This window comes from Lolium rigidum, chromosome 4, assembly GCF_022539505.1.
Source record: "Lolium rigidum isolate FL_2022 chromosome 4, APGP_CSIRO_Lrig_0.1, whole genome shotgun sequence".
In the NCBI taxonomy this organism is placed as follows: domain Eukaryota; kingdom Viridiplantae; phylum Streptophyta; class Magnoliopsida; order Poales; family Poaceae; genus Lolium; species Lolium rigidum.
In genome coordinates, this window is record NC_061511.1 from 209,038,649 (window position 1) to 209,064,369 (window position 25,721).

The 25,721-nt window shown below is 53.3% G+C and overlaps 1 protein-coding gene across 1 annotated transcript; it reads left to right on the forward strand.

Annotated features, from left to right (window-relative positions):
• The first annotated feature begins 284 nt into the window (after nt 1-284).
• On the forward strand, nt 285-21,787 carry LOC124648132 (disease resistance protein RGA2-like). Its single transcript, XM_047187945.1, has 7 exons — nt 285-572; nt 939-1,826; nt 1,911-2,075; nt 18,862-19,917; nt 20,212-21,204; nt 21,277-21,390; nt 21,767-21,787. The coding sequence occupies exons 1-7, from the start codon at nt 285-287 to the stop codon at nt 21,785-21,787; spliced, it is 3,525 nt and encodes a 1,174-aa protein (XP_047043901.1).
• Nucleotides 21,788-25,721: the final 3,934 nt, after the last annotated feature.

The window sequence follows — 25,721 nt, forward strand, 5'->3', positions numbered from 1 at the left end:
GATATTCGTTCCTTGGTATCCCTTTGTCATGCTTAGATGGCTTTGGCATCGGTTCATTATTCTACTTTAGTTGGCTTCCATTCTACGTAGCCTTTTTGCTTTGGAGTTGATTCTTGCTCTCTTCCTACTCCTAGCAAAGATTCCTACAGCTATTCAGTGACAATCACAAAAGGTAAGGAAAGACAGACTTGCATAGAATGCAATTGCGGTCACCCAAAATCCATTCTGCCTCCCACGACCTTTAGCACCCACCCCCACCCAATTCTGCACAACCAGCGGCACCCATGGCGGAGCTCGGCGGCATGCTTGCCGCTGCCATCCTCAAGGTGGTGGGTGACCAGATCGATTTAGCGATCGGACGCCAGATCACGCTGCAGAAGAACTTCGATGAGGACATGAAGAAGATGAAGATGGCGCTCGAGTCCGTGGATGCCGTCCTTGAGGATGCCGAGAGGAGATCCATCACGGATAAATCAACGCGTCTTTGGCTAAAGAGGCTTAAAGACTTCATGTATGTCATCTCTGACATGATTGACGAGTTTGAGGCCGACACCGAGCCGTCTGCACGGAAGGTATGGTGATCAGTTCTTTAGTAATAGGAGTAATAGAAAACCCAGCTCTTTCATGTGATTTTGGTTCCTTAACTTGCTAGAGCTAATTTACATGTCAAAGGTTTGTAGTACAGTAAGTTAATTTATATATCTTCAGATGAAACACTTTTTAGATATCATTTATGTTTTAAAATTTAGTAGGACTTTTACATTCTGAATCTTGATTTCTTACAGTTTTATAGCAATAGCATATTTTGTGCATCTTTACAAAATAAGAAACAATATTTGATATAGATTGAAGAAGTGGCCAATTGACCTGAGTGCATTTGCAATACAATATTGTGCTACTTGTAATTTCACACTACTGAGAAATCAGTTGTCTTGCAGTGGTCCTTCAAAAAGTATTTGGGAATTATGATCCCCTGTCTCACAATTGGTCCCAAGATTAAAATGGCCAATAGGATGGAGAAGATGAGGGAGGATCTAGAGGTGATAACAGATCAACACAAAATGTTTAAATTAACACAAGGCACTAATGCCAATGAGCTGAAGGTTACTAATATAAGGGAAACATCGTCAATCATGGAGACACAGATTGTTGGGAGGACCGATGATAAAGATGAAATATTGGCTTCTTTATTTCAGAGCATGACAGAAGACATCACAATCCTTCCTATTTATGGCATTGGAGGCATTGGCAAAACCACCTTGGCAAAAATGGTTTATAATAGTTCCCAGTTCAAAGAATACTCTCAGGTGTGGGTTTATGTGTCTCAAACATTTGATTTGAATCATATTGGAAATTCTATAATATCACAGCTATCAGGAGGAGTGAAGGAGAGTGAGTACACTGAAATTCAGATGATACACAAATCCCTTCAAAAGCTTCTTGCTGGTAAGAAGATTCTTATTGTTTTAGATGACCTCTGGGAGGGCGAGGATTTTCATCTGGAAAGCCTAACCGATATGCTAAAGGTTGGGAAGGACAGTAATGTGGTTGTTATAGTAACCACACGCGATGAAGGCATAGCAAGAAAAATTTATACAATCCCACCATACAAAATAAAAGCTTTGACCGATGACATGTGCTGGTCTATAATAAAGCAAAAGAGTGCATTTGAATCTAGAGGTGGCAAAGAACATACAGAGAAGACAGGGAAGGCTATTGCAATGAAGTGTGGTGGTATGGCTTTAGCAGCTAAATCAATTGGACACACGCTGCAATATATAAATTTTAATGAGTGGGAATCCTTGAGGGATAGCAATATATGGACTGTATCTTCTTTGAAAGATACATCTTCTACACAAGTGATTGCATCTTTGAAATTAAGCTATAGTATTATGCCATCGTATTTGAAGCTATGCTTTGCCTATTGTGCAATATTTCCTAAAGGTCACAAGATAGTTAAAGATGAGCTTATTCACCAGTGGGTTTCTCTTGGTTTCTCTACTTGGCAACTTGGTGAGAGATGCATTAGTCAGCTTTTGGGACTCTCTTTCCTTGAACATTCAAATTCACCATCGGTGAGTTTATGCACACCTTACACAATTGAAAAGTTTTGTTATTTTGTATGAATTGGTGTAGGGAAACTCAAGTATATAGTGCATAGCCCTGCAAAAAAAAGTATATAGTGCATAGGATTTTGGTGCACATTTGTGAAATACACAGAATGTAAGGTATTGAAATAAAATATATGATAGCATAACGCATCATAGTTTTGTTGCTTAAACAATTTTTTTTAAAAAAACTACTTAAAAAGATCGCATGGCCTGGTCGATATGGATAAACGAAGACCATTTTCATATTAGTGCACGGGCCATAGCACAACCATATAACATTAGATATTTGATTCTACTGCGGCATGCTAGTTAAATAAAACATTCAAGTACTGTATATTATTGTGGACATCATGAAAAGGTAATATCAAGTTGTAGGAAATGTCCACCATAATTTCTTCATTTGAGAAGTTAACCCTTATTTTTTAAATGCACGACGTAAAAACTTCAGTTGTGAATATGCTCCAACGTACATTGATTCACTACTACATATATAGCTATCAGTGATTTTTGGGGACCGTCTCGAACAATCCCCATAATTGGCAACCTTCATGAAAAACAGATGTGAGAGCATCTCTACCGGCGCGGCCCAAATAGGCACCGGCAACGCCCTATTGGTGGCGCCAGCACTCGCGCCCTCCATTTGGGGAGGTTCTGCCTACACCAGCGCACCTATTTTTTAAAGGGACGAGACAAATTCAGACAAACTAAACAAAGACGGCGATTTTCTTTCAAATTTAGGTTTACATTACAAATTTGAACGAAAATTGAAACAGACTAAATCTCTCTAGTGGGAGAAGTCGTCGAAGTCAAAGTCGAGTCGTCGTCTTCCTCCAGATTGACGACCATGTCGTAATCCCACACCGACCACACCTCGCTGAAGCCCTTCATCGCCACCGGAGGAATTTTAAACGATGCACGGAGTGCCTGGCTCTGGCCAGGGTATCGCAGGATCGTTGGGGTGGTGGACCTCCTTCTTCGGTGGCATTGGTAGCTGCTGCTTCTTGGAGCGGCGGAGGAAGAGGCGGCCCCTTAGTGGCGAGCGCGGCTCTGCCTTAGGCTGCCAGAACGCGATGCCCCCATAGCACGGTGGCGAGCGCCCCTCTGTCTTGGGCTGCCGAAATGCGACGCCCCCATAGCGCGGTGACGTGCATCGCTCTGGCTTGGGCTGCAAGAATGCGACGGCTCTGGCAGAGCGCCCATGCCACGAGGAACCCTACGAGTAGCGTGCCGGTGGCGATGGAGGGGTGCACGACGAAGAAGAGTGTGAGGTCGCCCCGCCGAAGATGTGAGGCGCAGGCCGCGGCGCTGGGTGCACGTAGCCGTAGTAGGCCAGCACCAACTTGATGGTGTGCCTGTACCTGTCGGGGGGAAGACCCCGGGTAGGGCAATAGACAAGGAGCAGCAGGCTCCAGGCCGGCTGGCCCGCGGCAAAGGCCGGCTGAGGAGCAGCCGGCTGGAGCCGTGGCCGGCTGCCTACGGAGCCGGCTGGCTCTGAGTCTTAGTCGGCCTGGCCACGGCCGTCTGCGCTGCGGCTGGGCCGGCTTCTACAAGCCATATCCGACTGGGATCTTACACCCTTGACCGACTCGAGGCTGGCGAGTCTTGCAGGAGAAGGAGCTGGGTAGATGATCCGGGTTAAAAAGGTCCACGCTGACCTCACCTTCCGTAAAGTAAGGGGCACTGTGGAGCAACAGTGCCCCCCGCTCGACAGGCCATCATGGCTCGTGCCGATCAGTACGGCTACAGGACATGATGGCAACAGGGATGCTTCCTCTCCATACCGCTGACTCCGGCAGGCGGATGGGACAGGCCACTACGCCTCAACGGCTCCATGACGTCAACGCCTCGGGAAGGAGCGGGAACCGAAGCCGGCCGAGCCGGCCACTAGGTCCTAGGGACTTCTATGTAAAGTGTCAGCGCCTATATAAGCTTCACTACTCCCTCTCTTGCAAGGGATCGATCATTCCATACTCATTCTAGCTCTAGCGCTGCCCTGTGAGAGAGACATCGTCTTCCTTAGCCTCCCAGGAGCAGCCGGATACAGCTCAAGGAGCACCATTGTATTGTGATATTGCTTATACACTCATAGCAGGAGTAGAGGTGTTACCTCCACCGGAGGGCCTCGAACCTGAGTACGTCACCGTGTCGCTCGTCCCCATACCCGCATCCGGATACCGCCGTAGATCGTATTAGGAACCACTCTCTTTAGCCACCCTATGGCATATGCCTTGACGATACCACGACATTTGGCGCCCACCGTGGGGCCTTCAGCATCTCCGGCCGGTGTCTTCATCCGGAAGGGCCTCACCATCACCACCGGCTAGCGGGTCGCTTCAGGCTTGATCTGGAGATTCGGCTCCCTCGACTGCGTCAGCGACAACGCTGGCTGCTTCGCCGACCGGCCATTCCCTGCCGGCGGCAGCGTCATCAGCTTCGGCGGCTTCGACGTCTACGTCGCCATCGTCTCACCACCGCGCTACCCGCGCCAGATCCTGCGCTGCGCAAGCCCTCCTCTTGGAGCCGGCGCCAGCCTCAGCGCCGCCAACCCCTGCGTCATCCAGGAGGTCATGGCAACCGGCGATGACGCCTGTGACAAGTCCACGCGCGTCCGCGGCCCGACTCTGGAGCGCACCACCGCGGCTGGCGCATCCGGCTCGGGCGCAAAAGCGCCACCACCACCATCCCGGCTGGAAGAAGTCCGGGCAAAGTTGAGCTCCCCGCTCACAGCAGGAGCCGACCCCTCCACCATCGAGAAGGACCTGGAGGCGCACCACCAGCTCCTCCTCAGGCAAGCCGAAGAGCTGGCCACTGCCAAGCGCCAGTGGGAGATCACCCAGCGCGAGTACAACCGCGCCCACGGCCTCACTCCAGGCGGCGACAACCCCAGCCGAGCCGGCCAGATTCGCCGGAGGGGCCGCGACCTAGGCGCCGAGATCGACCGCGACGGCGCGGAAGCGCCGGCCCCGTCCACGGAGCTGCCCCTCTACAACACCCCCGACAAGAACATGCTCGCGGCCGAAGCCGCCGCAGAAGAGCTGCACCGCCTCGAAGGCGAAGAGTTACGCCGCCAGACTGAGCGGGTGACTGAGCTGTTGCGTGCCGCCACCCGCCAGTCGAAGGACCCCAGGTACGCCCCCGCTCCCAGAGCTTCCCACGCTCGTGGTGCCGCAGGCAACGACAGGGACATCCCGAGGGACACGACCGAGTCCGCCTCCCCAGCACCAAGCCGGCACCGGGACTCCCGGGCCACCCACGCAAGTTCTAGCCGGACAAGCCGGCTGGGAAGCGGCAACAGCGGCCGCAGCCGGCCACCACCAATCCGGCACCAGGAGGAAGACTCCGAGAGGCCGGCGCCAAGACGCCCGCACCGGCCGGCCCCAGCGGCAAGTGGCCACCGCCAGCCGGCCCACTCCCGGCTGGGCCCGCGCATCGAGCCGGCAGACGCCAGGGACCGCCTCGACCGGCTGGTCGAATCCCGCATCGCGGTAGAGGAAGGGCCAGCCGGCCCAAAGTGCTTCGGGCCGCGGATCCTGAACGAGCCCATGGTCGACGGCTTCCAGCTCCCGCGCGACACCCCCAAGTACGACGGCACTGCCAAGCCAGAGGACTAGCTGCTGGACTACTCCACCGCAGTCGGCATCGCCAAAGGCAACAAGCGCTGGGCTGTGCGCTACTCCCCCCTCATGTTGCTCGGCTCCGCCCGCACATGGCTCAACAACCTGCCTGGTGGCAGCATCAACGGCTGGCTCGACTTTGAGGAGGCCTTCATCAGCAACTTCACCGGCACCTATCGCCGGCCGGGTCGCCCCCAGCAGCTTGAGATGTGCAAGCAGGGCCCGGACGAAACGGATCGCGCGTAACTGACGCGCTGGTGCGAAATGCGCAACTCCTGCGAGGGCGTGCACGAGATCCAGGCCATCAGCTTCTTCATAGGCGGCTGCCGGCCCAACACCATGCTGTGGCACAAGCTGCGCCGCAGCGAGCCCAAGACGATGGCCGCCTTGATGGCCATTGCAGACAAATACGCGCTGGCTGAGGAAGCCGGCAAGGCTCCGGCTGAGGCTTCGCCGGCTCCATCCAGGCGGGACAACAACAAGCCGGCCGAGCACAAGCCGGCCGAGGGCGCCTCACATGGCAGCCGGCGGGACAACTACCGCGGCAAGCGGCACAGCGACCAGCCGGACCGCCGATATGGCTCCGCCCATGTGGCAGCCATGTCGGACCACGCGGCGGCTGGCGGCAGCCGGCGCCAGAAACAGGACCGGCCCTGGAAGCCGAAATTCACCTTCGAGCAAATGCTTGACTCGCCGTGCAAATACCACAGCGGCAAGAACCCCTCCAACCACACCACCCGCGACTGCCACTTCATGAAGCGGCTGACAAGCGGCGAACCCCGCCTCCACCCCCGCCTCCACCAGCCGGCGGGCCGGGTGGCCAAGCCGGCGCAGAGAACGCCAACCTCGAGCACCACGAGGCTAACCAAGTGCACCACGGCGGCCGGTACCTGCCTGAGGATGCCACCTACATCATCTTCACCACCGAGCCGGAGGACAAAACGAGCCAGCAGCGCCGTTCCCTCGAAGTCAACGCGGTCATGCCGCCGGTCCCCCAGTACCTAAACTGGTCAGAGCAGGCCATCACATTTGATCGCCGCGACACACCGGCTGTCCTGCCGAAGCCGGGAAGCTACGCCATGGTCCTCGACCCCACCATTGGTACAAGCCGGCGCAGCGTGCGCTTCTCGCGCGTCCTCATCGATGGCGACAGCAGCATCAACATCTTCTACCGCGACACTGCCCGCAAGCTGGGCATCCAGGAGGCCGAGATCCGCCCCACCCCCACTGTCTTCCACGGCATCGTGCCAGGCTACTCGTGCCAGCTGATCGGCCAGATCACCCTGGAGGTCATGTTCGGCAAGCCGGACCACTTCCGCACGGAGAACGTCGAGTTCGAGGTGGTGGACCTGGTCAGTCCCTACCACGCGCTCCTGGGCCGGCCGGCCCTGACCAAGTTCATGGCGGTGCCCCATTATGGGTACCTCAAGATGAAGCTGCCGGGCCCAAAGGGGGTCATCACCATAGCCGGCGACTATCGCCGCTCCATGGAATGCGCCACCCAGAGCTCCAAGATGGCCCAGACTCTGGTCATAGCTGCTGAGAAGCAGCTCATCCACGACGCCGTCGCCATGGCCAAGGCCGCGCAGTCGGACATGCCGGCTGTGGGCAACCCGGCTGGGACGACTCACTTCCAGCCGACCAACGACACCAAGAAGATCCTGCTCGACCCGGCGCAGCCGGACAAGTTCGTCACCATCGGTGCCGGCTTGAGCAGCAAATAGGAAAGCGATCTCACCAGCTTCCTCCGTGAGAATCGGGACATCTTCGCATGGTCTCCAAGGGACATGCCGGGTGTGCCGAGGGAGTTTGCTGAGCACCACCTCCACGTCAGGCCAGAGGCCAAGCCGGTGAAGCAACCTCTCCGCCGCTTCGCCGAAGAAAGAAGGAAGGCCATTGGTGAAGAAATCGCCCGGCTCCTAGCAGCCGGCTTCATCATGGAAGTGCTGCACCCGGACTGGTTGGCAAACCCAGTCCTGGTTTTGAAGAAGAACGGCTCCTGGCGCATGTGTGTCGACTACACCAGCCTCAACAAGGCGTGCCCGAAGGACCCCTTCCCCCTGCCGTGCATAGATCAAGTCATAGATTCGACTGCCGGCTGTGAACTGTTGTCTTTTTTAGACGCCTACTCAGGCTACCACCAGATTCCTTTGAATCCGGCTGATCAAATAAAGACTTCGTTCATTACCCCGTATGGGGCTTATTGCTACACGACTATGCCATTCGGCTTGAAAAATGCAGGCGCCACTTACCAACGGTGCATGCAAAAATGCTTACAAGAGCAAATCGGCAGGAATGTTCACGCATACGTGGATGATGTCGTTGTAAAAACCAAGGAGAGGAATACCCTCCTTGATGACCTGAGAGAAACCTTCACCAATCTGCGAAAATTCCGGATGAAGCTGAACCCGGCCAAGTGCACTTTCGGCGTGCCGTCTGGCCAACTCCTGGGCTACCTCGTCTCTCAGCGAGGAATCGAAGCCAATCCGGAGAAGATCAATGCCATAGAGAAGATGGAACTGCCGCAGTGCCTCAAGGACGTCTAGAAGTTCACCGGATGCCTGGCCTCCTTGAGCCGCTTCGTCAGCCGGCTGGGGGAGAAGGCACTGCCCCTGTACCAGTTGCTCAAGAAGACAAACTCCTTCAGCTGGACGCCGCAGGCGGATGAAGCCTTCCGCGACTTAAAGCGCATGCTCTCAACTGCGCCCGTCTTGGCATCGCCGGCTTCAGTGGAGCCGATGCTCCTGTACATCGCAGCCACCAACCGAGTGGTTAGCGTTGTCCTGGTGGTGGAGCGCAAGGAAGCCGGCAAGGAGCAGCCGGTTCAGCGCCCAGTCTACTACCTCAGTGAGGTGCTTTCCCAGTCGAAGCAAAATTACCCCCACTACCAGAAGATCACCTACAGCGTATACATGGCGGCCAAGAAGCTCAAGCACTACTTCCAAGAACACCCCATCAAGGTGGTGGCCACGGCGCCCTTGGCGGAAATCATTGGCAGCAAGGATGCCAATGGCCGGGTTGCCAAGTGGGCCCTGGAGCTGGCGGCCCATTCTATCCACTACGAGCCAAAAACAGCCATCAAGTCGCAGATCCTAGCCGACTTCTTCGTCGACTGGGCTGAGATGCAGTACCTGCCGCCCATGCCCGATTCCACGCACTGGAAGCTGCACTTCGACGGCTCGAAGATGCGCACCGGCTTGGGAGCCGGAGTCGTCATCACCTCTCCTAAGGGGGACAGGCTGGACTACGTCCTGCAGATCCACTTCGCCGCATCCAACAATGTGGCGGATTATGAAGCGCTCATCCATGGGCTCAAGCTGGCCAAAGAGATTGGCGTCCGTTGCATCCTCTGCTTCGGCGACTCCGACTTGGTCGTGCAGCAGGCGTCTGGCGACTGGGACGCGAAGGATGCCAACATGGCATCATACCGCTTCCACGTCCAGCAGCTAGCCGGCTTCTTCGAAGGGTGCGAGTTCCACCATGTGCCAAGGGCCAACAATGAGGCGGCTGACGCCTTGTCCAAGATAGGCTCAACCGGCAGGCAATTCCGCCGGGTGTGGCTCTACAACACCTGCGCAAGCCATCCATCACACCGTCGCCGGATTCGGATTCAATATTCGTGCCGGCTGACCCGGGGGCTCCACAACCAAACCCGGGGGCTTCGCAATCAAAGTCGGGGGCTTCTCAGCCAAACCCGGGGGCTTCTCAGCCGAACCCGGGGGCTTCTTAGCCCAAGTCGGGGGCTTCTCAGCCAAACCCGCCGGTTCCACAGCCGAACCCGGCGACCATGCAGTCGAACCCGGAAGCTCCGAAGATGGAGGCCTTGATGGTCAGCGTGTTTGAAATAAAATGCGTACCATCATGGGCACAAGAATTCCTCTCCTACCTCACCGATGGTGTGCTGCCCAATGATAGGGTTCAAGCCAGACAGATTGAGAGAAGGGCCAAGGCCTATACCATCATCAACCACCAGCTGTACAAACGCAGCGTAAGTGGGGTGTTCCAGCGGTGCGTCGAGCCGGCTGAAGGGATTGAACTCCTACGGGAAATCCATCAGGGAGAGTGCGGCCACCACGCCTCCTCTAGAGCCATAGTGGGCAAGGCCTTTCGGCACGGCTTCTATTGGCCGACTGCGCTAAGAGACGCAGAAGAACTGGTGAAAAAATGCAATGGCTGCCAACGCTTTGCCAAGCAAAGGCATACGCCGGCTTCCGCCTTGAAGACCATGCCCATCACTTGGCCTTTTGTCGTCTGGGGCTTGGATATGGTGGGCCCATTCAAAACAGCCCGAGGCGGCATGACCCACCTCCTGGTGATGATCGACAAATTCACTAAGTGGATAGAAGCCAAGCCAATCAAGAAGCTGGACGGCTCCACAGCCGTCACATTCCTCAAGGAAATCATCGTGAGATACGGCTACCCCCATAGCATCATCACCGACAACGGCAACAATTTCGCCGAAGGCATCTTCAAACGCTACTGCGGGGAGATGAAGATCCAAATGGACCTATCATCCGTGGCACATCCGGAGATCAACGGCCAAGTGGAGAAGGCAAACGGCTTAATCCTAGCCGGCATCCGGCCCCGGCTGGTGGAGCCGCTCGAGCGAGCAGCCGGCTGCTGGATAGAAGAGCTGCCCTCCGTACTCTGGAGCCTGCGCACCACGTCAAACCGCTCCGTCGGCTTCACACCATTTTTCCTCGTATACGGAGCCGAAGCCGTCCTGCCGACTGACATCGAGCACGACGCGCCAAGGATCAAGCTATACACAGAAGCTGAAGCTAAAGAGGCTCGTGAAGATGGAGTCGACTTGGTCGAAGAGGCCCGGCTGCTGGCTCTGTCCAGATCAGCCATATACCAGCAAAGCCTCCGACGCTATCACAGCCGGAAGGTGCAGCCCTTAGCATTCCGAGAAGGAGACCTAGTGCTCCGGCTGATCCAACGGACAACCGGACAGCATAAACTAGCATCCCCATGGGAGGGTCCCTTCATCGTGAGCAAGGAGGTAGGCAATGATTCCTACTATCTCATAGATGCCCAAGAGGCTAAGAAAAACAAGGCGAACAAAACTGACGAGGAGACTAAACGTCCCTGGAATGTCAAGTTGCTTCGTCCATTTTACACTTGAGAGAAGGAATGTATGTATCCCTTGTACTCCTTTTGTAACCTTTGCCAATGAAAAATATGCGCCAAGAGCGCCGGCTTCAACAAGTTTTTTCGCGTACTCTACTTCTTTCGCCGATTGGCTTGCACCCTCTCACGTGGGCGGCTTAGTACCGTGAACCGGCTTCCTGACAGCCGACTCCCGATCCAGCTACAGACTGCAACCCGGCTGTCCGGCTGGCGGGGGTAGATGCCTAAGGAGCCGGCACGCGAAAAACGACCAAGGGAAAGAGTGAAGGCGAATTGACACTTGCCCAAACTTTTCATGAAAGTGCCGGATTGCCGAACTTGGCTCGTCCGACTGAAATACTATTGGCCTCACTCAGTGGCACGCTCTTGATCCGGCGACGGACCGCAAGTCGGACGTACGACCGGCAAGGGCAAAGCCAAAGAGTGGGGCGGATGGGAAAAAGCGAACGAGTCTGAAGAAAGCAAGCCGACACACAAATGATTAACAAACACATTAAAGTGTGACTTAATAAAAGGATAATAATATTGTCTTACACATGCACCCGGCATCCCGGGGATTTAACAAATTGTCTTGCAAAAGTAAATTACATGAGCAGATGAAACTAAGCGCCGGCTGGAGGAGGACCAGCCGGAGGAGCATCAGGCGCGGCTTCCATCTCTATCTCCTCGTCCTCGGACTCCTCATCCGAGTCGTCCTCAGGCGAATTCGGATCATTGACGAAAACGCCCTTGTCGACGAAGGCGGCAATGGCGCAGGCACGGGCGAGCCGGGCGGTCTTGTTCGCGGCAGGGAGCTTCTCTTCCACGTCGGCGCGCCGGAACTCCAGCTGGTCGAGGCTGACCTCGTTGTACCATGAGAGCACAAACGACAACGCCATGTCGGCCCCGGCGCGCGCGGCCGAGTCCTTCCAGTCGAGGAAGCGGTCAGGCGCCGTCTCTAGCCACTTGATAAGGTTGGCTAGCTCCCCCGGCAGCGTCTCAGTTGGCCAGAGCAGCCGGTACAGCTCCTCGGCCGCCTTCCTCAGCTCCCAGCCCAACTTGGTGATCGGCTCCACGCGGGCGGCCATGGACGCCAGGTAGTCGTCCATGGAGAAGCAGTCCGAGCTCTGCTCGCTGGTGGCCCGCCGGCGTTCATCCCGCGCCCTGCCGGCCGCCTCTAGTGCCGCCGCCTGCGCCTCCGGGAAAGCCGCTGCAAAAATGAAAAGCAAGTTAAAAATCTGAAGATCCGGCTGACAGCAGCCGGCAGATCCCTGCCAACCGTATCAGCCGCAAGCCGGGGAAAGGACAGAAAAATGCAAATTTTCAAAGTAAAGCAAAGACTGGCGGCAGCCGGCAAGAACCGCCTGCCCCCAGCCTGAAGATGGAGATATCGAAGTCTAAAAAAGAAGACTGGCGGCAGCCGGCAAGAACCGCCTGCCCCCAGCCTGAAGATGGAGATATCGAAGTATAAAAAAGAAGACTGGTGGCAGCCGGCAAGAACCGCCTGCCCCCAGCCTGAAGATGGAGATATCGAAGTCTAAAAAAGAAGACTAGTGGTAGCCGTCAAGAACCGCCTGCCCCCAGCCTGAAGATGGAGATATCAAAGGTTGAAGCAGTTTCAGCTGCCGCCTGCCAACCTAAGTAGACAGCCGACAGCCGAAAGCCGGCAAGAAGGAAAGGAAGAAAAAGTAAAGACTCACCCGCCAAGCCGCGGTCGAGCGCGCTAATCTCCTCCACCCATCGCTTGGCGGTGGCCGACAGCTCTTCAGACTTGGAGGTCACCTCTTTTCGGAGCTCCAGGCGCTGCCGATTCACCTCCTCCAGCTGCTTGCTGAGGGCCTCCACCTCCTCTCGCCCGACCTGCTTCGCAGCCTCGAGCTCGGTGACGTGGTTGGCCTCAAGCCGGCGCAGCCGTGCCAGCTCCCTGCTCGTCTCCTGCGCCGTGGCAGCTGCGGCCTTGGCCGCCTCCTTGGCTTCGGCGCATTGCTCGCGGGCGACTCGGAGATCCTCCTCCAGTTGAGGGACCAAGGCGGCGACGGCTGCAAGCGCAAGCCATCAGCCGGATGAACCAAAAAGCAAAAAACAACAAATCAAAAGAAGAAACCATACCTTTGGCGGCCTCCAGCTCTCGGGCCATGCTGGCTAGCTCGTTCTTGGCCTTGTGATAGCTGACCACGACTCGGTTGTACAAGGCGGTCCGCCTATTCGACACCGCCTGAGGAAAAGATAAAGATGAGTGCTTAAACGAAACCCGGACCGGCTCCAAGCAGCCGGCCCATGCCTCGGAGGGCTACCAGGATAATACCAAAGTTAAAAGCGCAGTTATGTACTAACCTTCTCGGCCGCCTCCAGCCGCGCCAGGCGGACTTCAGTCTCGGCGGCTTGCTTCTTGGCGAAGGCGCGGAAGCCGGAGAAGAACATCTCCACAGGCGCCACCCCCGGCCGGCCCTCTCTGCTGGTCACCTCGCAGGCGTCCGCCCGGTGCCAGTCCTTCTCCATGGTGGCGGCTGAGCCGAGGCTGGACTCGGGGGCGGACACCACATTCAGCAGCATAGCGGCTTTGGCAACATGAAGACCCTGTGGCGCCTGCGCCGGGCTCCTCGCCGTCACCAGTGCCCTAGCGTCGGCGTCAGCCGTGCGCACCGGCTCCTGTTCCGTCGGCTCATCTCGCGCCGGCTCCTGCTCCGCCGGCTCTTCCCTCGCCGGCTCCGAAGATGGAGGCGGCGTGGTTGAAAGTGTTGGCCCGGTGGGGACGGCGGAGTCGGGCACATGCGGCGCTTCGTCCGCGCCCGCGTCCAAGACGACCACCTCGGGCGCAGCCCCGCCAACTCCGGCTGCGGGAGGAACGATCCCGCCAGCTCCGGCTGCGCCATGCGCACCCCTGCCGGCTCCGATTGCAGGGTCCACGAGCCGGACGCGGCGCGGGAACATTTCATCTAGTGTGGGCTGGCCGGAGCGACGAGCCGGCTCGCCCCGAGGGCCGGAGGCGGATGCACCTGGCGAAGGTGCAGCTGAAGAAAGACCCGCCCCCGTAGCAGGCGGTGGGATGACAGGCGGCGTGCGTGGGCGTGATGGAGGCTGCGGAGTCGGCTCCCTCCTCCGCCGCTGCATCCCCGAGTCCGCTCCAGGGGCCGAGCCGGAGCCGGCGCCCTGGGAAAACTTGATGGCGGCCCTGAAGCAAACAATCAAAAAGAAGATGAGAAGAAAGGAAAGAAAAGGAATCAAACAAGATTTTATGGGAGAAAGCTTACCCGGCTGCCTCCGGAACCGGCTTCGGACCCGCCCGGCGCTGTTTCTTCGCCCTCGACTCAAGCCGGGCGGTGTTTCGTTCGGTCGGCCGCTTCCGCCCTTGAGGCGCGGCCGTAGAAGATGACGAGGTGGCAGGCGGCCTCGCCGCCAGCGGCACCGCAGAAATAGGCACCGAAGAGGCCGGCACGTCCGGCTCCGGCTCCTCCTCGTGTGGCTGCGAAGATGACGGCAGGTCGTCATGCCCCGGCTCGTGCGCCTCCAGGTTCTCGTCGTCGCCGGCGTCGTCAGCCGGGTCGACATGGTCCGGCGCCCACTCCTAGTGCGCCAGATCGCCATCCTCGGCCAGCCGCCGGGGAAAGTTCTGCAGCAACAGCAGTAAGTTAAGCCGGCCTCGTAGCCGCAAGCCGGAACTCGGCCAAAAGAAGAAACTTACAGTGGGTGGCAATTCGCGCCGGCTGTAGGGCTCCATCCCCCAGCCCCAGTTCTCCGGCAGCTTCGCCTGGGAATTGTGGTTGACCCGCCTGGCGACTTGGGCCTTGGTGAGCTCCAGCTTGGACGTCCGGGTCGGATCGAGCCGGCCGGACATATGACAGATCTTGTGGGCGCGTGCCTGAAGAGGCAGCACCCGGCGGGAGGCGTAGCAGCAAAGGAGGTCAGCTGCGCACAGCCGCTCGACGGTGACGCAGTCGTGGAGGTAGTTCTAGAGGGCGTTCACCTCCGCCTCCGGATCAGCCGGCCTGAAGTTGTTGCCCCAGTTCTTGCGGGCAACCGGAGGCGCCGGATCGTACTCCGGCAGGTTCACCCAGTCGAACGCCGGGTTCGCGTTCTTCACGTAGAAGAACGACTGCTGCCACTTCTTCACGGAGTCGACCGTGGGGATTTTCGGAAAGGGCGTACCCTGGCGGGAGTAGATGGAGGCGGACCCGCAGGCTCGCAGGCTGTCGTCTGCCGTCTGGGCCTTCAGGAACAACAGCCGGCACCAGAACTCGATGTCCGGCCACAAGCCGGCGTAGCCCCATGAAGGCCACGAAGCAGCTAAGCTGCAAGAAGGCGTTAGCCGGCAGATGGTGCGGCTGAAGGCCGAAGTACTCCAGGAATCGCCGGAAGAAAGGGGAAGCCGGCAGCCCGAGCCCGCAGTCAAAGTGCGCGCCGAAGACGACGCGCTCGCCGGGCTCTGGGTCCGGCTGGATCTCCGTCCCCGGAGCCCGCGTCACCACCTGCGACGGGATCCGGCGGAGGCGAACGAGGCGGTCGATGTCGTCCTCCGTCATGTAGGAGCCCTCCCACGAGCCACTGGGAGGCGCCATTGCCGCCGTCGAGGAAGAAGAGGAGGAGCTCCAAGAAACCGAGAGGGTGAAGGGCGAAGAAGAGCCGCTCCTCGCCGGAGGAGAGCGCGGTGGCGAAGAACGTACCGTGGACACACGAGGCCCCGTGGCGCCGGTTTGACGGTGCAGCGGCTGCGGATCGACGGAGGAACGTGGCCGCAGCAGCTCGCCGGAGTTCGCCAGGGAAACGCTTGAGAAATCCACCGGGGCGACGAGAAACTGGAGAGGAGGAGAGAGGTGAAGCACGGGCGCGAGGAAGAAGAAAGGGGCAAGGTGGCCGCCTCGGTACCACCCCGCGGCATTTATAGCCGCCTACCACGCGCCAGTTACGGGCAAGTGGGCGGTCGTGGGCCACGTCGCCGGATTAACTGCGCCTTAACTCCACCCCACGTCCGCGGCAGTTACTGGAAACGGCCACACCACGTCGCCCACGACCACACGGGATCCGGAGGGGACAGTGATGTGACCAAACAAGGCGGCAACAGGAGTTAGCCGTCAAACCGGTCAAGTCGGGCGCAGGACCCGAGGCGGCGGAAACTCCGGCGCACCCAAGCCGGAACCGGACAATTTCTCCAATCCGGCCCCCAAACTCTCCCAACAAGGTGGAGATATCCTCAACACTTATAAAAAAATAAGATCGCAGAAGCAAAGTGGCGTCCGGCTGCAAGCAGCCGGATGAAGCGAGCCGGATGAGGGGCGCAGCCGGCTGAATGAAAATTCTCAGTCGGCCCCTCCGAGTGCCATCAGATAAATACAGAAGATGATTCAAACAGGCCAGGAAAACCTGCCTAGGTCCCTCTTAACGCGGGACCTTGCCAGCTTCGGGGGCTAATGTCGGGGGGAAGACCCCGGGTAGGGCAATAGACAAGGAGCAGCAGGCTCCAGGCCGGCTGGCCCGCGGCAAAGGCCGGCTGAGGAGCAGCCGGCTGGAGCCGTGGCCGGCTGCCTAGGGAGTCGGCTGGCTCTGAGTCTTAGTCGGCCTGGCCACGGCCATCTGCGCTGTGGCTGGGCCGGCTTCTACAAGCCATATCCGACTGGGATCTTACACCCTTGACCGACTCGAGGCTGGCGAGTCTTGCAGGAGAAGGAGCTGGGTAGATGATCCGGGTTCAAAAGGTCCACGCTGACCTCACCTTCCGTAAAGTAAGGGGCACTGTGGAGCAACAGTGCCCCTCGCTCGACAGGCCATCATGGCTCGTGCCGATCCGTACGGCTACAGGACATGATGGCGACAGGGACGCTTCCTCTCCATACCGCTGACTCCGGCAGGCGGCTGGGACAGGCCACTACGCCTCAACGGCTCCATGACGTCAACGCCTTGGGAAGGAGCGGGAGCCGAAGCCGGCCGAGCCGGCCACTAGGTTCTAGGGACTTCTATGTAAAGTGCCAGCGCCTATATAAGCTGCACTACTCCCTCTCTTGCAAGGGATCGATCATTCCATACTCATTCTAGCTCTAGCGCTGCCCTGTGAGAGAGACATCGTCTTCCTTAGCCTCCCAGGAGCAGCCGGATACAGCTCAAGGAGCACCATTGTATTGTGATATTGCTTATACACTCATAGCAGGAGTAGAGGTGTTACCTCCACCGGAGGGCCTCGAACCTGGGCACGTCGCCGTGTCGCTCGTCCCCATACCCGCATCCGGATACCGCCGTAGATCGTATTAGGAACCACTCTCTTTAGCCACCCTATGGCATATGCCGTGATGATACCACGACAGTACCACCACTGACGGCGGGCCCGGCGTGTGGACGCTCGGAGGATACGACACGATGAAGTAGTCGAGGGTTGCTTGCCGTTTGTCCTCGAACAGGGTCGGCCAGAGCTCGCTATCCACTGCGAAGCTCAGGTCGGCGCGTTGCTCTTCGGTGAGCTGGGCGTGGTGCTCCTCGATGAGCGCCTCCAGGCGCCCGTCTTCTATTGACACCACCACCCGCCCCCCCCCGCTAATCTTCCAGCCACTCAGTAGGTCGTGTCCAGCGGCACGAGGACACCATTCTCCGTGAGGACAATGGCCTTGTCGAACGTCACGCTCGGCCTGCCGGGGCCGGAGCAGCTGCCTTCGCTGTTGAACGCCATCGGTGGACTGGATCTGCGGCGCGCATTAGGGTTTTGGGCGGCGATGGAAGCGAGAAGCGAAGGTGTGAGGGGAGGTGAACAGTACACCTCGCTTAAATGCATGTGGCGGGAGATGAACGGTCCAGTGCGTCATTCACTCTAGCATAGGGAGTCGCGTGTACACATGCATGTGAGGGATGGATGTCCTTGCCTGGGGAACCGAAGCGGACAATAAACATCGTTGATGCCCGCTACTATCGCTTCTAAGAGAGGCTACCTTACCAGATCCTACTTGGCGGTAGGTGCCGACACCCCCACGCCGACCCCTGCCGTTTGTGGCTGGCATGGGGGTGCCGGCTATTGTATTTGGCTCTAGAATCCTCCATTTTTAGTGGGTCTGCCAATGTGAGTTCATTTGTACCCAACGCCCCAATAGCCCTATGAGGGTAGCTATTGTGGCTGCCTGTGGAGATGCTCGTCCGCTTGGAAACCAGATGGTCCCAACATAGTACACGGATAACACCACCACAGATGGGCACTACATAATTTTAATTTTTTTTGCAGCTGCCGCCGTTCTGGTCGCCGCCGTAAAAAATTTAGACTCGCCCTTGCTTCATTTGGAGGAGGGCATCTGCTTGTTGACGAAACCACACATTCATGCCGAGGCCGGACACCACCTACCTTGGCAAGGCGGCGGGGCGATGACATAGTGAAGGCCTCATCGTTCTTCTCGGTGCTAGCTCGTTGTTCCTAGATGCAACGATGAGTGAAGGCGCCGGAGGGCAGTTCTATTTGTGTGACTACGTACACACATTTTACGATCTTTTATGTTTTTAAAGTTGAAATACTTATTTTGCAACATGATATTTTTCTTCTTCAATTTGATTAAAATTCTCACATTTGGAAAATTTGTATTTTTGACAAAAATAAACATGATTAACTACTTCCCACTGCGTAAAACATCCAGTCATGTCTTTGAAAACTACTTTACAATGGTTTGAGTGATAAAAAATGATCTTGTGACATGATTTTTACCAATTTGATTAAAATTCTCACATTTCATAAATTTCTTATTTTTGTAAAAAACCATAATTAACTGCCTGTCAGTGCGCAAAACGCGCGAAACATCAAGACATGTCTTTGAAAACTAATTTACAATGGGTTGAATGATAAATAAAATTGTAGAATTTTATGACACAAGGTACAAATAGTATAGTTTTAGAGCCGAAAGACCAATAGACTTTGGAAGTAGTGGAGGACCTATAAAAAATATATTACTTAATAAAGGAGTGAATAGATAAAAATATATTAATGTAAGGAAGTTAATTCATAAATAGTCTTAAATATATCGACTTAAAGAATCTGACGCCGTGGAATGATTATTTTGTTGCAGAATATCGAGCTATATGATGAAGATATTACATTGTTAACCATGCATGACTTGGTGCACGATTTAGCAAGGACAGCCATGGACAATGAAATTCTTGTCATTAGCAAAGGCGATAATGTGCAGGGAAGCTGCTATCACTATGCATTACTCGATGATTGTAGCAAGCCATTGGTCTCGGAGTTATCCAAGATAAGGGCACTCCGTTTTATGAAGTGTGATAAAAGCACAGTTTATGATGCTGCATTTTCATCCGCTAATTCCTTGCGTGTCTTGGACTTAAGTGAGTGCATCATACACAAGTTGCCAGATTCTATTGGTGTACTGAAGCAGTTGAGGTATCTTAATGCTCCAGGAGTCCAACATGCAACGATTCCAGATAGTATCACCAAGCTCTCAAAAATAATCTATTTGGACATTCATGGATCTCGTACAATTGTGGAGCTACCGGAGTCAATTGGAAATATTGAAGGTATGGTGTATCTTAATTTGTCAGGTTGTTCAGGACTTGCAAAACTGCCAGAATCATTCAGGAGGCTACAAAAATTGGTGCATTTGGATATGTCAAATTGCTCTCGTGTTGGAGGTATATCACTACTCTTGGGGAACCTCACACAACTCCAGTATCTGAACTTATCTCACTGCCTAAACATTGGAGAGATGCCAGAAGCTCTGGGCGTCCTATCCAAACTAGAGTATTTGAACTTATCATTCAGCTCATATCTTGAAAGTTGCCAGGAAGGAGAAGTTTTGAGCGCCCTCAACAAACTTGAGTATTTGAACTTATCTTCAAAGCACTGTAGTCTTCTAAAGCTCCCAGAAGCTTTGGGCACATTCATTCAACTCAAGTACTTAAACTTGTCAGGTTGTCAGAGTATGTCAGAATTGCCGAGGTCATTTCAGAATCTAAAAAGTTTGGTGCATCTTGATCTATCAGACTGCCGTACAATTGATTGTCTGGATGAATCTTTGGTTGGTCTTTCCAATCTGCAATATTTGAATTTACAGGGTACATGTATCAAGTTGCTGCCATCAGATGTGAACAAACTCCGATATTTGAATGTGTCTAGGCTAAAAATGACGACTAAAGATAACATCGACAGTTTCAACAACTATAACATTGACAGTTTCATCAACTATATATGCAGTAATCTTTCCAATCTGGAGCATTTAGACTTATCTGCTAATATTTGTATTATGAGTATACCTGAAAGTATTTGTAACCTGAGAAAGCTGTGTACATTGAACCTCTCAAAATGCAGATTTCTTCGTAGGATACCAGGAAGTATAGGTACAATCGATAGTTTGAAGATTCTTGATATAAATGGTTGTATCTATATCTCCAAAGTCCCTCAGCTTGGTAGCAATGCAATATCATTACCATACTTTGGGGTGCTGCCTGGTGATGGTGACTCTAGTAGCAACCTCGTCCTGCTACAACACATTGATCCTGTGGTGCTCAAGATAACTGAACTTGAAAATGTGAAGTCTGTAGAAGAGGCACAACGTATAAATTTGATGGGGAAGCAAAAACTTGAGTTCTTGGAACTAGCGTGGACGAGGGATGGTGAGAGATTTGTGGATGACAAGGTGTTGATGGAAAATTTGGTCCCACCAAGCACATTGAAAAAGTTGGAAATATGTGGTTACAATGGTGTTAGCTTTCCAGCCTGGCTAGTACTTGACCAAGTACCAAACCTAGAGCATCTGGTTCTCAGAGGCATGGCAAACCTGGAAGAGTGGAACACCTCATACTCCAGTGGTGAGGAACACATGATTCGACAGTTGGAAATTCATGATTGCCCCATGTTAAGGATGAAACCGCTTCCACCTAAAACTGAAAAGTGGAAGATATCAAACAGTGCTAATGTGCTATCATCATGGGAAGAGTGTACTGGAGCACACACCAATGCCACCTCCTCTTTTTCTGCGGTAACTACGGAGTTGAGGGTTGATAACTGCAACGTACCTCTGCATCAGTGGAGCTTGCTTCAGCACTTCCCTGGCCTCACTACTTTGGTTATTTTGGGCTCAGTTGATCTGACCGGCTCACCAGAGGTCATCCGACATCTTTCCTCTCTAAAGATTCTAAGGCTAGAAGACCAAGATTTGGAAGAGCTACCAAAATGGCTGAACGAGAACATGTGGCAACTCACAAAGCTAGAACTGATCGGTTGGAAAAACATGGCATCTCTGCCGCACTGGTTAGGAGAATTAACCTCCCTCAAAGAACTTGTCCTGTCGGAATGTTTAGTCTTGTCTTCTTTGCCAGAAAGCATACAACAACTCACCCGTCTCAAGAGCCTAAATATTATTAGCTGTCCTGAATTAAATCACTTGGGTGAAAGGGTATGTCTCCTGCCCAGCTCTCTAGAGGATCTTCTAATCTGGGGGTGTAACGGTATTAAGTGTCTGCCTGAGGGCATAGAACAACTCACCAACCTCCGAAGACTAAATATTAATGCTTGCCCTGACCTAAAGCAGTGGTGTGAATTAGAGGAGAACATGATGAAGCTGGCTCACATAAGAGGAAAGGTACGTGTACTACCAAAGCTGGCTCTCTATAGTACTAATCTTATTTTATTTTTACGTACTCTTCCCCTTTTCTTATATATTAGAGTTTATTCTTTCATACATTTCTTACAGAGGATTCTTTCATGCAGTTATGTCTACATATTCATATACTTTGCCTTGCTATTTTCCTTTTGTTAAACACCACCTCATTTTGCAAAATACAGTGGTAGGAAAAGATGAATTCTCTGGTTTCCAGAGTACATCTACTGGTCGTAGCCACTACCTATGGAATGATAAACATAGTAACCTAGGGATTTGTTTGCAGTACTAGCCAGTCTGCCACACTTGGAACCATCTTTTTATTTATCTGAATGTAACATTTGCCTTATGTATACAGCTTATCATTCATATGAACTAGAACCCAAGTTAATAAGATTATTGTTATTATTCATTTTGCAGTATATTCCCTAGGACTGTGACCTAGACAGGTTATACACACAGCAGGCTGCAAAATTTAGGGCATGAATTACATTGCAAGATTTCATTCAGGACGATTTGGATTCATTGAGTTCAAGGAGGACCATCACGAGAAGTGGAATTATGATTCTTGCTTGCAATCTGGAGGGATATAATTTCTACCATAGTTTGTTCGATTAAAAGAAAGCATGAATGCCAACGTGATGAAAGGGTGGCAACTCTGGGGGCTCTGTTAGTTTGCTCCTTTTTGTAACCAAACAATTTGTATTCTCTGTGTCATCCATCTTTCCTGTCCTGATGATTAAGATGCATGCAACACTGGCTCAGCACTTATAGAGCATGGTACTTTCTTGTGATGATCTGGTGATACAGTATCTATTTGACTGTGTACTAGTGTTTTGTGCATTGGGTAGGGGAACAGAAAATGAGCATGCCCGAATCAGACTGTTGTTGTGGCTCGGGCATTAGCCTTATTCTACCTCATCTAGTGTCCGAGCCTGACAGAACAGAACACCATTCAAGAAAAAGAACATATATGATATATAACAAACTGGAAACTGAATCTCAAAATATGTATACTCGTCATTCATTTTCTGCAAAAATATTATCGACCTTCAGAAACCCATTCGTATGTTGTGGAAGGAAGAAGAAACTTACAGAGCGATATCTTGAGTTCGCCAGTTGCACACGCCGGTTGTCCTTCCCGTCGTCGTCCATAGAGTCCACATGCCGGCCGGTTGCCGGCTGCAGGTCCGACGAACTCAAATGGGGGTGGAGAACGAACAACGACTCGCCACCATGCCGCATCATGTCCTCACCGGGCAAAGGGAAGAGCGCAGCATTGAGCAGCTGATCTGTTTCGCGCCACAACTCGCACGCCAACCCCACCCACGAGTTCCTCTGCCACTTCCTCCATCGGGTAGGCACGCCTACTAGGAGTGCAGGACGCGAGGTGAGCAGGGCACCTCCTCTCGCGCCGCCGGCCGGTTTGTTGTCTTCCTTGGCCGGCAGGAAGGAGAAGAGATGCCGGCGGATCCAGCGGCGGCGGTCTCCGTTTCGGCTGCCTCCTACGCGCGGTACTTTTTAACTCGCCTCAGTTCATCCTACGTTTTTTAAAGTTTGTACACTCCGATTTTGTGTGAGATAATTTCTAGGCTGTTCACGTTTTTTTTCTCGATATGGGTACATCCCCGCTTCTGCATCATGATGATGCACACGGTCATTTATTAGAATAAGGTTTCAAAAAAGTATTGTTTACAACTCACGCATCACCGATGATTGATACAAGAATCAACCATCGAAAACAAATCATCTCCATCGACTCCATCGTCATCTTCATCGTCGTTGCCGACTTCCATGATAAGGAGTGAGTAGTTCTCCCCCGAGGCTGAGGGCTTTACCTGTAGCTATGTGGTCTATCTATCTCTCCATATGTGATCTTTATGTGATCATGAGCTTTGTAATCTAGTTGAATAAGTAGATTTTATTCTTCAACTATTGTGCTACTCAAGTGGTTTTATTATGTGATCTCCGGGGACACCTTGTCCCACGGTGTGAAGGTGACGGTGTGCACACCGTGTTTGTTTCTTAAGCTTAATTTACAGAAATACTTATGAATTGTGATGTCTAGTTAGTACCATCTTTGTATGCTCAAAGTGATAACGTGGGGCGTTCATAGATTGGGAATGCGAACTTTAAGGAGTGCTTATGCAGCCCTACGCAGTGAATTTGTGTTTGTTATCCAACCGATGAGTGGTTCAGAGTAGCATAGTGAAGTGATAATATCTATGTATTCAATTATGGTATCATTGTTGAGAGTGTCCACTAGTGAAAGTATAATTCCTAGGCCTTGTTTCCAAGCATTCAAACACCGTTTACAACCAGTTCTACTACATGTTTGCTTGCTGCCATTTTTATTTCAGATTGCAATTACCAATCATAATCATCCATATTACTTGTATTTCACTATCTCTTCTCCTAACTAGTGCACCTATACACCTGACAAGTGTATTGGGTGTGTTGGGGACACAAGAGACTTCTTGTATTGTAATTGCAGGGTTACTTGAGAGGGATATATTTGACCTCTATCTCCATGAGTTCGATAAAACTTGGGTGATCCACTTAAGCGAAACTTGCTGCTGTTCTACAAACATCTGCACTTGGAGGCCCAACACTATCTACAAGAATAGAAACGGCGTAGACATCAGTCGCTCAGCGTCCCTTTGCATCGTCCCGTTGGAGATGTCCTTAGTTGAAAACTGCAACGTACCTTTGCATTAGAGGTTGCTTCAGCACTTACCTAGCCTCACTTGTTTGCATATTAAATGCTTAGTTGATCACCGCTCACTAAAGGTCGTCCAACATCTCTCCTCTCTGAAGACTAAATCTACGAGACATGTGGCAACTCACAAGGTTATGTGAATTAACCTCCCTCAAAGAGCTTCTCATGTTGTATTGTGTGTTGACGTGTATAAAGTAGATTGCCTAGTCTTTTCCATCAGTTCGGACTTTTGGTTCAAGTGGCTAGTGCATGAAGCTTAACATAGTATCAGAGCCCCAGGTCTCGAGTTCAAATCCTGGCTTTCACAATTTATTCTAAATTCCCCGCAGCCTCCTGCCGCGCCCGGCCTCCCGCTGCCTCTTTGCCTCTCTACATGTGTTGACTTGTCTTCTCGCCTTCCCGTCACACGTAAGAGGGGATGTTGAAGTGTATAAGTAGATTGCATAGCCCTTTCCATAAGTTCGGACTTTTGGTTCAAGTGGCTAGTGCATGAAGCTTAACACTGTGATGTATTGTGTTCTTTGCCATAAAGCATACAACAACTCACCCATCTCAAGAAACTACACATTAGTGACTGCCCTGAATTAAATCACTTGGGTGGAAGGGTATGTCTCCTGCCCAGCTAGTGACTCTTCAAATCTCGCGTTGTAAGAGTATCCAAAAGTGTTTGCCTGAGGGCATGGAACAACTTACCAACCTCCAAACAGTAGTTATTTGTGATTGCCCTGGTGCGGATTAGAGGAGAAAATGATGAAGCTAGCTCACATAAAAAACAAGGTACATGTCCTACCAAAGCTAGCTTTCTGTAGTGCTAATCTTATTTTATTTCTACGTACTCTTTCTCCTTTTCTTATAATAGAATTTACTCTGTCTTGCATTTCTTACGCGCGCGGGGGGCGGGGGTGCTGGACCTTGATCCTTTAGCTCAGTTTTTTTTGTAACTGAAGAATAAAAAGAGAATGAGATATGTAGTAAAATCATATTGGTTTTTTTGTTGCAGCCCTACTATTCCCTACTATCCCAAACTCTGAGTACAAACCAACATTAACTACACAAATGGCTCTCAATTTGTATTATATGTTCCATCTGTCGGCACATGTGTTTTGTCTCTGTTCTCACATATTTAGAGCATCTCTAGCCGTCTCTCCGGGCATATTTAGAGCATCTCCAGCCGTCTCCTCGGGAAGCCCCCCAGATCCCTTTTTTTCGTCCGGATGGATGACCAGTCACGCCCCCGGAACCTTGTTTTTGCCCGGATTTGGGCTTTCATCCATCCGGCGAGGTCAGGTCATCCCCGCCCCCCGGGCGCTCAGGGACTCCGGAAGAAACGAAAGCGCGGGAAACATCGAGAAAACTTCCCACGCGGATGGTGGCCCCGACTTGTCTGTGACAGAGGCGAATCATCTTCCGCGCGTTTCAAAAGCCAGCTGCCGGTTAGACTTCGCCGGACGCGTAGCTTCAACGCGCGGCTCCCTCTATTATCGCGGAACCTACCGCGTCTGGCCGCATTCAGCACCGTCGTCTCCCTCCTCTCCCCAGCTCTGTCTTCTCTCCCCAATCCACCTCCACCAGCGAGCAATGGCGGGCCACGGCG